Here is a 14,151-nt window from a genome sequence, read left to right on the forward strand (position 1 = left end):
CCCCCATCTAGTTAACACACCCATCACCTCATATACTGACCTGTGTGTGTCTTCATTTGTATCTTTATTGCCCGTGCTGCTGCTGGCTCTTCAGTCCCGTGCAGTGGCTTTGTCGTCTGCAGTAACCGATGGTTTCGTACAACCGTAAATATTTGTCTGGTAACATCATGTATCTGGAGAACTCTGTGACCATTCTGGCTCCCTTCCCTGCTGCCCCCATCCTTGGCAACCACGAGAAAGCTTTGTCTCATCGTTCTCCCACGCAGGAGACCTAGTCAGAGGAAAAGAGCACACCCCGACCCAACGGCAGTCTACTTGGGATTCCACAGAGATGCATTTTGGGGTGGGCAGATTAGAGGGGTAAGAAAACTGAGGTCCCAGTTGCACAAAATGGTTTCAGGGCTAGAACTGACTTAGCCTCACTCAAGGGTAGTGACCAGGTGTAGTCTGCAGATCATGAATAACAGTGATAGAAACAGAAGGATTGTTACAGGCTAAGCACTTTACAAAGAGAATCTCATAAGAGTTCATTTGCATTTTCTCATTAACCCCTGACAGCCACACTACGAAACAGCCGTTATCCTATCTACATCTTGCAGCTGAGGAAACTGGCCTTGAGAGAAAACTTCCTCATAACATTGGCTTGGTGCTGTTCTCCATCCAATCTTGGGGATTTCATTTCTATAGTGGAGGAAAGAGAGGGGAGTGATGATGCCCAGATGCAGTCACAGTTGTCACCTCAAGGCAATGAGGGTGGTGAACACAGGAGATATATATATATATATATGTGTATATATATATATATGTATATATATAATATTTATTTATATATTTAATATATTTATTATATTAATATATATTAATATATAAACATATATGTGTTTATATATTAATATATTTTTTAAAAATATTTTGAGGTAGAGGGACGCCTAGCTGGCTCAGTCCATGGAACATGTGACTTTTGACCTCGGGGTTGAATCTGAGCCCCACTTTGGGTATAGAGATTACTTTAACACTTTAAAAACAGTTTTTTAATTTAAAAAAATTAAAATTTAGAGGTAGAGCTAATGATAATTGGTGATTAATTGAACATAGAGATCAAGGAAAAGAGGGTTAAGATTATACTAAGATGTGGCAGGGGACCCTAGGACCTTCCCTAGGTTGGGTGATTTGCTAGAAAGACTCCCAGAGATCATCATGGGGTCATATTCATGGCTAGGCTTACAGAAAAAGGATATATAAGAAAACCAGCAAAGGGAAAGAGAAATAGAAGATGGAGGGAACCAGGTGCAATCTCATAAGAGTTGTCTTCCAGTGGATTCTTCCAGTGGATTCTCACAGGGGGAGCTCAATTCCTCTCACAATGAGACACGGCAACATTGACAAGTGTTGTCTCCTGGGGAAGCTCATTAAAGACTTGCCCAGGCTTTCAGCTGGGACCTGGTCACATAGGTATCCTCTGTCTAGCATTTAACAAAATCCCAGACTTTCAGAAGGAAAACAGGCATTCAGCATAAAACACATTGTTGGGTACAAACAGGTTAGGCACGGTAAGCCATTGTCATTAAGGGAAGGCTTTTAGGTCAATGTAGGGAACCATTACTTGTCAAGTCCCCAGATGCCAGCCCATGGTCAATCTCGTAAGCAAACTTTCTAACATTAGTAGTCTTGGGTCTGTTACGTTGATTCTTTTCCACTCCCAAGGCTTACATGGTGGATGGTGACAATAACTGGGTGAGAAGGAGGGAAGCAGAACTGGGGTGGGGACAGAGAGAGAGCGTCTGGACAGGTTCAGTTTAAAGAATGTGTGAAACAGATTCCAAAAGGCAGTTGGAAGCAGCAGCTTGATGTTTAGGACAAGACTGTTTCTACTGATTCAGGCATCAGGTGTATAGAAGTGATGGTCAAAGTCAGGTGGTGAATGAAGTCCCCAGGGAGACTCCGGGGAGAGGGGGAAAAACCTGAGAAGCGATTTTGAAGGATAAAGGGCAGTCCGCCTAGGAAATGAGATGAAAGGGACAAAAGCAGGAAGTGAAACACTTATCAAGGGAGGAGGAAGTCAAAGAAGTCCAGGAGGGTGGGCAACAAACCCCAAGCGGTGTGTGACCATATCACACAAGGGTTGGCAAATTCCAGACTCCTGCTCCACAACTTTGCCCTTGGTGAGCTTGTTCAGCCATGCAGAACTCTAACCCTGAGATGCAGTCAAATGCTCTACCACTGAGCTATGTGCCCTCTAGCCCTGAGTTGGAAAAGACAAAGATGGCAACTGGTTAGGACCTAGAGCTAATGTTAGATGAAAATAAATGGTTGTCAAGTAATGATTCTAGCTGTGATAGGTAGAACTGTATTTGGGAAGCCAATCCTAACATTTTCTAGGAACCGCTGGCATCTATCAGAAAGCACTGCCTCTACTTTGTCACCGAGAAAGGAAGTACGGGCATACCTCAAAGATATTTAGGTCTGGTTCCAGATCACACCTACAAAGTGAGTATCACAGCAAAGCGAGTCATGTGAATTGTCTTGTTTCCCAGTGGATATAAAAGCTATGTTTACATTACACAGTGGTCTCTCAAGGGTGCAATAGCTTTATATCTTTAAAAACAATGTAGGTGCCTTAATTAAAATATACTTTATTATTGGGAAGCCTGGGTGGCTCAGTGGGTTAAGCCGCTGCCTTCGGCTCAGGTCATGATCTCAGGGTCCTGGGATCGAGTCCCGCATCAGGGTCTCTGCTCAGCAGGGGGCCTGCTTCCCTCTCTCTCTCTCTCTGCCTGCCTCTCTGTCTACTTGTGATCTCTCTCTGTCAAATAAATAATAAAAATGAATAAATAAATAAATAAATAAATAAATAAAATACACTTTATTATTAAAAACTGCTAACCAGCATCTGAGCTCTTGCGGGGGGCAGGGGTCTTGCCTCCATATGTCTGGCCGCTGGCTGATGGGGGTGGTGGCTACAGCAGTTTCTTCAAGTAAGATGACAGTGAGTGATGTTTGCTGCTCTGACGCTTCCTTTCACGAATGATTTCTCTGTAGTGTGTGATGCTGTTGGATAGCATTTTACCAACGAGACTGCTTTCAAAACTGGAGTCAGTCTTCTCCAACTCTGTTGCTGTTTGATCAACTAGGTTTATGTAACATTCTAAATCCTTTGCTGTCATTACCATGATGTCCACAGCATTTTCACCCTGTGTAGATTCCCTCTCAAGAAACCACTCTGCTCATCCATTAGAACCAACCCCTCATCCATTCAAGTTTGATCATGAACTTGAAGCCATGCAGCAATACCTTCAGGCTCCACTTCTAATGCTGCTACTCTTGCTGTTTCCAGCACATTCGCAGTGACTTCCTCCATGGATGTCTGGAACCCCTCAGAGTCACCCACTGGGGTTGAAGTCAACTTCTTCCAAACTCCTGTTAATGTTGATATTTTGACCTCTTCCATGAATCACAAATGTTCTTAATAGCATTTAGGATGGTGAATCCTAACTAACGATGTACTTGTATGGTAACTAACAATAAAATAAATAAATACATACATACATTCATAAATAAAATGTTCATGATATCTACACCTGAAACCAACATAACACTGTATGTCAACTATATTGGAATTAAAATGAAAAACAATAAAAAATAAAAACAACAACAAAAAAAATAGAATGGTGAATCCTTTCCAGAAGTTTTTCAAAACACTTCGTCCAGAACCATCAGAGGGAATCATTATCTGTGGAAAGTATAGCCTCATGAAATGTATTTCTTCAATAATAAGACTTAAAACTCAAAATGACTCCTTAACCCATGGGCTGCAGATTGGATGTTGTGTTAACAGGCATGTGAACCACATTCATCTTGTTACAGAACCAATGTGCGTCCGCTCTTCGGTGAGTTATAGACAGAAACCACACCCGGTGGGTCTCCCTCACAAAGTCTTCTTACCTTTAATTATAGAAGCAAGGAGATCATGTGGAATGACTCTCCAAACCTGGTTGCGCAGACTCATTTTATGAGGTGGGGAGGGGTAGAATATTCAGAGGAGATTTTAACATTATAATAAAGATGACAAAGCGGAGGTAACTTGGTAGGGCACTTTCTGATTCATCTGAGCAGGCAAGGGGTCTGCTCAAATGTTTCTCTTCCTGTTCCAGCAATTTGTTGGTTAGTTTCTAAAAGATGAAATTGATAGTTAGAAGCTTCTAGGAGTTTCCTGAGTCCGGGGGAAACATGGGTCATGCCAGTGACAATCTCATGGTCCGTCAGAGGTCTTGGGTGACCAGGTGATTTGCCGATGAACAGTAATATTTTTAAAGGAAACTTTTTTTTTCTTATTTTTTTCCTCAGAGCAGTAGATCTCAACAGCAGGCTTAAAATATACAATAAACTATGTTGTAAACACGCAAGCTGTCACCAGGATTTGCTGTTCCATTTCTAGAGCCCAGACAGATGATTGAGCATAATTCTTTAGAGGCCTACGATTGTCAGAATGGGTCAATGACACTGGCTTCCACTTTTAAAGTCACCAGCTGCAATAGCCCTGAGACAGTCAGCCTGTCCTTTGGACTTGGAAGCCAGGCATTAACTGCTCCTGTCTAGCCATCAAAGTCCCAGATATCATCTTCTAATATAAGAATGTTTCATCTACATTGAAAATCTATTTAGTGTAGTCTCCTTCGTTAATGACCTTCAATCTTCTGCAGCTTCTCTATCCGCACTTGCTGCTTCACCTTGCACTTTGAAGTCATGGACGCGGCTTCTTGCCTTAAACCTCATGAACCACCTTGCCCCAGCTTCAGACTTTTCTCCTGCAGCTTCCTCACCTCTCTCAGCCTTCCCAGAACTAAAGAGAGTCAGGGCCTGGTTCTGGATTAGGCTTTGGCTTAAGGGAATGTTGTGGCTGGTTTGATCTTCTATCCAGAACTCTCAGACTTTCTCTGTATCAGCAATAAGGCGGCTTCACTTCCTTATCATTCATGTGTTCACAGAAGTAGTGCTTTTTATTTCCTTGGAGAATTTTTCCTTTGCATTCACAGCTTGGCTAGCTGGTGCAAGAGACCCCACTTCCAGCCTGTCTCGGTTTTCTACATCCCTTCCTCGCTAAGTTTAATCATTTCTAGCTTTTGGTTTAAAGTGAGAGACACGCGACTCTTCCTTTCACTTAACCACTTAGAGGCCACTGTAGGATTATGAATTGGCCTAATTTCAATATTGTGTCTCAGGGACTAGGGAGGCCTGAGAAGAGGGAGTGGGAGGGGAATGGCAGGTGTGTGGAGGAGTTAGAATACACTAGAACACACTACATCTATCAGTCAAGTTCACTGCCTCATATGAGAGAGCAATTCGTGGGGCCCCTAATTACAATAGCAGCACCAAAGATCACTGATTGCAAATCACCATGACAGATAGGATAACAATGCAAGAGTTTGAAATATCGCAAGCATTATGAAATTGTGACACAGAGACACTGATGAGGGAGCAGAAGGCTGGCTGAGGACAAAGCAAAAGCTGGTACCTTACACTCCCTCTCCCCCCTACCTCGGTGACAGTGAGACATGCCTCAGGCACCCTTGGCTGCCCTAAAAGATAACCAAATAGTTAACTTGCAGAGATCACAATCCTGCAAGACAGGAGTCTCCCTTGGTTTACAAATATCCTAGTGATTAACAACAAAGAAGCTAAGTTATCAATAGCCTAACTTCCAGAGGCAAGCAACTCACTTCCTAAAGAGCTAACACCGCCCTCCCCTCCATAAAACTGAAGGAGGCTGAGATGAAAGGAAATATAAGTAAAGTTAAATTTCTTCTAAACCTAAAGCTCATTGACAAGGATGTGTGTGATAGGAGGAATATGACATTCCACCAGGAAACTCCCAACTGTCTTCATGTTAGTGCTTCGTTAGAGGAAAACAATCTTGGCTTGACAATAACCAGGCCTCCAGTATCCTGATAGTCTTCTTTGCTGTGACAGCCCTTCTGAACACCCCCTTTGTCCTCACCTACCCAACTCCTGTGTATATAATCTGCCACTCCTCAGGATATCGGAGCAGCAGCTCTTCCTGCCCACAGGTCCTGTCCCCGTGCTTTAATAAACCACCATTTTGCACCAAAGATGTCTCAAGAATTTTTTCTTAGTCATCGGCTCTGGACCTCACCCCACCGAACTTCACCTATGTTCTAGAACTTCATCAACACCAAGTGAGCAAACGTTAGAAAAATGGTGCCGGTAGATTTGCTCGACGTGGGGTTGCCACAGACCTTCAATTTGTTAAAAAATTCAGCATCTGCAAAGCACAATAAAGCAAAGCACAATAAAGTGAGGTGTTCCTGCACCTGGTGCCACACCCTAGAGATGCAAGATGGGTGTGGTTGCAGCCTCAATGGGCCTATGAGTTAATGTTTTTGTTACCTTCCTGGAAAAATGAGAGAAACTACATTTATCTCTGCTGGTCAGTTGGTTTAGTGAGCGTTATTTCACTGTGAGGAGATGCTAAAAAAAAATCAGTGCATAGAACCCTGTGGGGCCCTGCTGTAATAAGCCAACCGTATTAGGATTTCTCATGCCTTTGTCCAATGTCAGCTCAGGCTCTTATACTCACCTGTGCTTCAAAATATGGGGAACAACAGGCAAAAAAAAAAAAAAAAAAAAAAAAAAAAAAGTAATGTGTTCTCTAGAAAAAAAGTAGAAAAATGTATTCCACATTCCACTGGCTGATGGCCCAGCTCGTGTCTGTAGTCTACTTAACGTACCAAACACAGTGAGATAAACCACAGCTGAGACAGGTGTTTCTCCCAGCTCTCCAACTAGACTTAGCCCTCAGTTACATAACTGATGCATTAGTGGGTCTGGAAAGTCTTAGAATCTTTTTCTGGTGGCCTCACCCTTAATTTTAGCCATACTTTAAGATGATTGTAAAATATATCTCAAGTCAGGCTTTTACCAATTGAAGGAAGCTAATGAAAGATCCTGGGTCTTGAATGCCTTGTCCGCTTTGTCTCTGATGACAGAAAGAATTTCTCCTTCCCTCACCACTGTCTTCTGTTCTCCCTTCACTAGGATTTCACCTTCGGATTTTTAACAAGGGAAATGCTGCTGTTGCTCTCACTTTCCCATGGTTGAACTTTTAAGACTAGCCCTAGGAAGAAAGTCTTCAGGGCACCTGCGTGGCTTGGTCGATTAAGTGACTGCTTTTGGCTCAGGTCATGATCGTGGAGTCCCAGGACTGAGTCCCACATTAGGCTCCCTGCTCAGCAGGGAGTCTGCTTCTCCCTCTGACCCTCCCTCCCCTCATGCTCTCTTTCTCTCTCTCATTCTCTCTCAAATAAATAAACAAAATCTTAAAAAGAAAGAAAGTCTTCAGTTTATAGGAGTTGGACTCCTATTTTAGGAAAGATCAGACCCCAAATACCTCAGGCAAAGGGAATTGTGTCATGTGACTGAATCCTACAGAGAGGGGAATGCCACCGTGAGACAGTAATGGCCAAGTTTCAAGTTACTCCTGCGTTGGTAGGAACCTCTCTGAGTGGAAGTCACATGCAGCCCATGGCTGGATGGACACTCAAGTGACCTCACCAGAGGGGCTGTTTTACTGTAAGTAACCCCCCATTTCTGAGTCAGTCCTAACCACTGGCATCAAAGTCACGAGTGATAGTCATGTCAGCTGTTTTAAATGAGGTTTAAATGAGGATGTCTATAAAATTGGGCTTAAGAATGGAGCTTTAAAAGGCTCTTGCAGAATCCAAAACAACTGAGTGCGCATTTCAAACAAAAGACATGTTCAAATCAAGTTTATTTATAACAGCTTAAATTGGGAACACCCCAAATCCCAGTACACCATGGGATACTACTCAGCAATAAAAAAAAAAAAAAGGTGAGTTAGCGTTGTGAGTAATGGGGATGAGTGTCACACCCACATATCCGACAAGGCTGTGAAAGAAACCTGACCCAGAGACTGATTCCCTGGACTTGAAGTTGAAGAGCTGGCAAAATGATTTATAGTGAGAGAAGTTGGAACTGTGGCTACCTCTTGGTTGGACGGGGGTGATGGTGTTGACTGGGAAAAGGCCTAAGGAAGCCTTTGTGGTGCTGAAAATGTTCTTTTTATTTTATTTATTTGTTTGACAGACAGAGATAACATGTAGGCAGAAAGGCAGGCAGGGAGAGAGGGGGAAGCAGGCTCCCCGCTGAGCAGGGAGCCTGATTCGGGGCTAGATCCCAGGACCATGGGATCATGACCTGAGCCGAAGGCAGAGGCTTTAACCCACTGAGCCAGCCACCCAGGCGCTCTGCTGAAAATGTTCTATAGCCTTCCTCTGCGTGATGGCTGTGTGGATCTGTGGTAACTTGCCTCCAAGAAGGTCTCCTATGCTTTCCTCCTTTTTTTGAAGCCAGTGCTAACTGCTAGTTCTGGACCTTCCTTTTTTTTTTTTTTCTTTTCTTTCTTTCTTTCTTTTTTTTTTTTTTAAGGCAGTCCATGAGCATAAGTTACAATGTCTGTGAATGCCACAGGAAGTTCTTTGACATTAGCTCCAAAAAGGGACCAAATTCTCCATCAGGCCCAGTAGACACAGTGCCTAGGGCCTCTGATACTTTTAAGTTCACACAGAAATATTCTAATTTCTATTTCTTTTAAAATTAGAAGAAAAATAAGAACGTAATGATAGGACTATGTAATAATGAAACCAGCCTGTATTATATTTGTCTTTATACCCTACAGTTGCAAAATGTGCTTTTTTTAAAACTAACATATAATGTATTATTTGCCCCAGGGGGCAAAATGTGCTTTTAAGTGGTTGTTTTGGAAGGAGGAAGGGGCACCCAAAAGCAAAGATGCCTATGACCCACAAAAGTCATAATACAGTCCTGAGCAACAGGAGGGGTGCTATGGACTGAATCGTGCTCCCCCACCCCCAGATTCATAAGTGTTTAAGCTGCCCAGTCTGTGGTATTTTGTTCTGGCAGCCTGAGCTAAAACAAAGGGAAAAGATGAATAAAGTAAGCAAAGAAGGGCTGGGTCCATCAGCGTGGGCTCAGATATCCCCAGGTGAAGTCAGTTGCTTCCTGGTACACCAAAGGCCCAGCTCTGTCTTCATTACCTGTTATTGAACTTCACTCTTCATATTAGAAACCAGGCAAATTTGCAACCTGTGCCATCGTTAGGTATTCTTTTTTCTTTGCCCACTTATATCATGGCCTATTTTGAAGTTTCCAAATCAGCAGGGGGACAAAATTTTCTATATTGGAAGGATTCAAAGGCATTTTGTTGTAATAAAATTTTATTAACATGAATATCCTGTTCAAAGTGCATGCCAAGTCTAGAAGATGAGGTACAGTTGATGTTTAGTCAATGAGGTAACCCACAAGAGGGTTAAAGAACATGTTTTATGGAGGACAGTGTGATCATCTGGGTTGAATACACTAAGAGGTCAAGTGAGATGACAGCCAAGGGGTTGTCATTAGATGCAGCAACACGGAAACCAATGATAACTTTAATGAAAACAGGTATCCCTGTGATTATCCGGGCTTTGTGGGAAGAGTGGAGCTGGCCCCTTACATTACTCCTTACAGCAAAATAATTCCAGATCATGATTTCCATGGAATTATTAAAGGTCTAGAGGAAACTATGGAATAATTTCTAATGCTACAAATTAGTAAACAAGTAAAAGTATCTGCAACATATATGCTAGGTAAACAGGTTAATTTTCTTAGTAAATAGAAAACTTTTACAAGTCAATATGAAAAAGAAAATAAGAGAAAATAAAAAACAGACAAAGAGAAATCATTTATAAATGTGCGAAGATTCCTTTTCTTAAAGATTTTATTTATTTATTTGACTGGCAGTGATCACAAATAGGGAGAGAGGCAGGCAGAGAAAGAGAGGTGGAAGCAGGCTCCCTGCTGAGCAGAGAGCCCGATGTGGGGCTCGATCCCAGGACCCCAGGACCACGACCTGAGTGGAAAGCAAAGGCTTTAACCCACTGGGCCACCCAGCCACCCCAAGTGTACAAAGATTATTAATCTCACTTATAATTAATAAAATACAAATTAAAGCATCACCACTTTTAAAAATAAGAAATAAAATAAGTAGGGGTGCCTTCGGCTCAGGTCATGATCCCAGGGTCCTAGGATCCAGCCCCATGTCAGGCTCCCTGCTTAGCAGGAAGCCTGCCTCTCCCTTTCCCTCTGCTCCTCTTCCCAGCTCCTGCGCTTGAGCTCTCTTTCTTTCTGTGTCAAATGAATGAAATCTTTACAAAATAAAATAAGTAAAATCACAGATGCCATTTTTCACCTATCAGAATGGCAAAGAAAAGGGTTGCCAAGGAGGTGGGCATCAGGCACTTCCACATGTTGTTAACAAAGGAAGAAATTGCAATCTCTTTGGAGGGCGATTTAGCCAGAATGAAAACATTCCCTTTGAGTCAATGATAATTTTTCCCAACAGTCCTACATGTACACGATTGCAAGGATTTAGGCACAAGGATGTTCATTGCATTATTGTTTCCAGTAACCAAAGTGACAAACTAAATGTCCAAAAGGATATTGATTATGTAATAGATCAAAACTACTAACTTGAGTATTTCTAGATTTCCCCTTCCATCAGCAAGGTAAAGAAAATTTTGCTTGAGGTCAACTTTCCCATCTCTCTCCTTATGGTAAATGTTCAATAGCTTTTAGATTTTTGTGATACAGTATCACGAGGAAAGCAGTGGACACAGAAAGATGCAAAGCTTTGTGGAATCCAGACACGCTCAGGAATGTGAGGAAGCATATAGAAGAAAGAAGGTGAATTTTTGCAGTATTACTGGTGCCATACAAACCCTTCATATATACCAGAAAGGCAATTTGAGACTTGAGTAATTCTGAAGTATTGCTGGTTGGTGAACTATATTTTACTGATTTAGGTACTGCCCTGAGACTGCCCTCTATCACTCTGGGTTCAGGAATGTTATATACCCATAATAAAATCCTACAGAGCTTATAGAGGTAGTGAGGTAGAGAAAGCATATTGTTAAATGTGTGTGTGGGGGGGGAAAGCAAGCTTCAAACTGTGTACAGTATGTCCCACTTATTTTAAAAGTCCATATATTATATTCACATATATACTTTCAAATGCAGAGTTTTACAAAGATGTTTCTGCATATTTATAAAGATGTGTGTCTAATAATTTCATTTTCCCTCTTATTTTCTCTTTTACTATTATGCAGTCAATGTTCAATGGTGTTTATAATGATAGCGGTATTAATATTACCTAAGCTAACAAAAAATCTCTTCTAGGATCTCAACCGTGTTAAAACAATTTTTACAGAAAGAAAAAATACACCACAGTGTAACATTACCCATGATGGAATTATAAAGTATTTTTATTCTGTCCCTAAACTTTCGTGTATTTTCAAAGTTTCTACTACAAGTATGAATTACTTTATCAACAACAACAACAAAAAACCCACATTTCTCTTCGATATATGATAGTTTATTTTTAAAATATTTCCTAGATGTTTGGGTATTTTTGAAGTCGTGCAAAAGAACTAGAAAAAAAAATGGCTAAAGGTCTTTTTGTTATGGTTTTGGTGAATAGTGAACATAATGCGTGAGGCCTCAAAATTTCTGCCCATCCCAGAAATGCCTCATATTTCCTTCACTCAAGTAAATTATTTAGTGAAGACTTTTTTTTTTTTCTTTTTTCCATTAGGACTTGGCTAAAATTGGAAGGCTAACTAATCCTCCAGAATCCCAGGAATCCATTAGAGCAGTTAGGTGTAGAATTTGAGTGTGCATTGGAACCACTTGGAAGGCTTGTTAAAACTCAAAGAGCTGGCTCATTCCGGGTTTCTGATTCAGTGGGTCGAGGCAGTTCTAACAAATTCCCAGGTGATGAGCATACTGCTACTCAGTGACAACAGTTTGAGTCCCTGCAGAACTCACTACTTTATCTCAAATGAATCACCTGGGGCGAGAGAGCGCACAGTTGGTGGAGTGCCAGGAAGCCCTCCACGTAGGATCTGGCCTTGAAGGTCTGGAGGAAATCCCTATAGTCTCAACGCCCAGCCAGCGTGGTGGACATCCCAGGGCCAAGGAGGTGAGGAGGCAAGACAGTACAGAAAGCAGAGGCATTGTAAGCGACGCTGGGACTATCCCCTGCATCACGGTCCCTCCTAGGACTGGGTTTGATCATTGTTACAGATGAATATTTAGTCTTTTCATTGTAAACTGGCTTCCACGTTGGGAAAAGAGATCCTTACTTACCTTTCTTTAACTTCAAAATGATAAGGACTGAGGCTTTTGAGCGATCTCAATAATGGAAATCTGAGGGACAGCGTTACTAAAAATGCATATAATAAAAAATAAGCGCCAGAGCAAAACAGATAGTATGTGCAAGGCTCAAAAATGAAGACGCTTCTTTGTCTTTGTGTTACCCGACTTCACCTGGAAATTAAGAACGGACTCTGGTCCCGCCTCTGGGTCAACCTTGCGGCAGATGTGGGGGCGTTCAGTTGGGGTGGGGGTCTCCTCCCCCCGACTGGTCCAAAGCGACGCTACGCGCAGCTCCGCCAGAGGGTGGCGCAGTTCCAGCACTTTTGCAAGCGTCGCCCCGAGGTCACCCAGCGGAGATTGGTTGGCTCGGGAGCACCGCCCACCGCCACGCTCCGCCCCTCGCGCTCCGAGGTGAGCACACGGTCAGGCCACCGCTCGGGGCGTAACTGAATCCCGGGCACGGATTCCTTTTTGGCTGCTGAGTCTGGGGCGGAGAATTCGCTCGGAGTGCTAACCCGAGCCGAAATCAATACCTCCTCCGCTGAGGAGGGGGATCGGAATTGGGAAAACAATCTCCAAGCGCTCCCATTTGCTAAAAACCCTCTCGCCCGCCGTCCCCCGACAGGGAAAGACAAAAAGGGGAAAAAGAGTTAAAACATCAATGCCACACACTTTCGGCACAACTCCAGCAATATCCTCCCAGCCGGATTCCAGAAGTTCGGCTGCCCCAGTCTGGGATCCCTACCGTAAGTCGCACCCCCAAAACCGCAGGGCCGCAAAACGCAGAGCTGACCCTGCAAAGGAAGCCCCGCCAAAGGGGCGCTGCCCAGTCAGGCCCCGCCCCCGCCCCCGCCCCGCCCCGCCTCCGCCCCGCCTTCCCCGGGTCGGCCCCGCCCCAGAACGGGTCCCTGGCGTCCCGTCAGCGGCACCGCCCAGAAGGGGGAGGAGCCGACGACGCCTTCCTCTTTCCTGCTCCACGCTCGTAGTCCGCCGCCGGCGTCTGCTCCCTCCCTAGGCTGGCACGGCATCCTGAGGCAGCCCTGCGCGCCGAGCCGGGGCGAGCCCAGCCGAGTCCCGCCGCTGTCCGCAGCCCGGCACCGCGGCAGCATGACCGCGCGCGGCCCAGCGCTCGGCCTCCTCCTGCTGCTGCTCTGTCCCGTGCAGGTGAGCGGACGTCCGCGACCCGCCAGGGCTCTGGGGGGGACGAGGCGGGGGCGCGAGGCGGCGAGGGCCGGCGCGGGTCCAGCTGGTCCTGGGGAAGTTGGTTCAGCGATGGAGCCCCTGGCGCACCCCTACCCCCACCCCTGCTCCGGGTTCTTTCCCTGGCCGCGCACTCTTCTCTCTGGTCTGGAAGAGGGGGCAGCTGGAAGCAGCTTGCTTGATCTCTGGAGCTCATTCCAGCTGCGCTCACCTCATTTCTGGGTTTAGGATGTGCAATCACGGGGAAGGACGAAAGCGGGTACAGAGGAGGAGGGATCCTGTTTATTTAACCTGCCTGTAAAAAAAAAAAAAAAAATCCGGCTACATGCGCGCGAACTCTTTCTGAATTTGTTTAGAATATTCTACCCCTTTATTTCCCCTTCTTGTCTCCTGGATATGGTGGGGGTGGTGGGAGGGTAAAGAAGGGAAACAAATTGCCAAGTACCAAATTGAAACAGTCCGGAGTAACTCAGCTTGGTTTTATTGACAGCGCGAGTTACTTGTCATTAACTCTCTTTTGTAAAAGTAGAAACTGGGACCCAGCAGAGGGTAATTGAGTTTCTCCTTGTCACAGCATTAGCTAGCTACAGAATGGGGCCTAGAGCTCAGTGGCCCAACTCCCTGGGTCAGCTTTTCCTTGGTTCAAGTAACCTAGGGCATGAATGCCTCGCTGCTGTTTATTGTTATTACATGTTTCAGGTG

The 14,151-nt window shown here is 44.2% G+C and overlaps 1 protein-coding gene across 1 annotated transcript in view; it reads left to right on the plus strand.

The window, feature by feature from the left end:
• The first annotated feature begins 12,673 nt into the window (after positions 1–12,673).
• NPC1 (NPC intracellular cholesterol transporter 1) overlaps positions 12,674–14,151 on the plus strand; it is a 48,498-nt gene continuing 47,020 nt past the window's right edge. The window contains 2 exon segments of the mRNA XM_032309181.1: positions 12,674–13,099; positions 13,102–13,413. Of these exon segments, the coding sequence (XP_032165072.1) occupies positions 12,911–13,099; positions 13,102–13,413 (501 nt within the window). The 5' untranslated portion in view covers positions 12,674–12,910.

Source organism: Mustela erminea, chromosome 13 (assembly GCF_009829155.1).
Source record: "Mustela erminea isolate mMusErm1 chromosome 13, mMusErm1.Pri, whole genome shotgun sequence".
Lineage (NCBI taxonomy): Eukaryota > Metazoa > Chordata > Mammalia > Carnivora > Mustelidae > Mustela > Mustela erminea.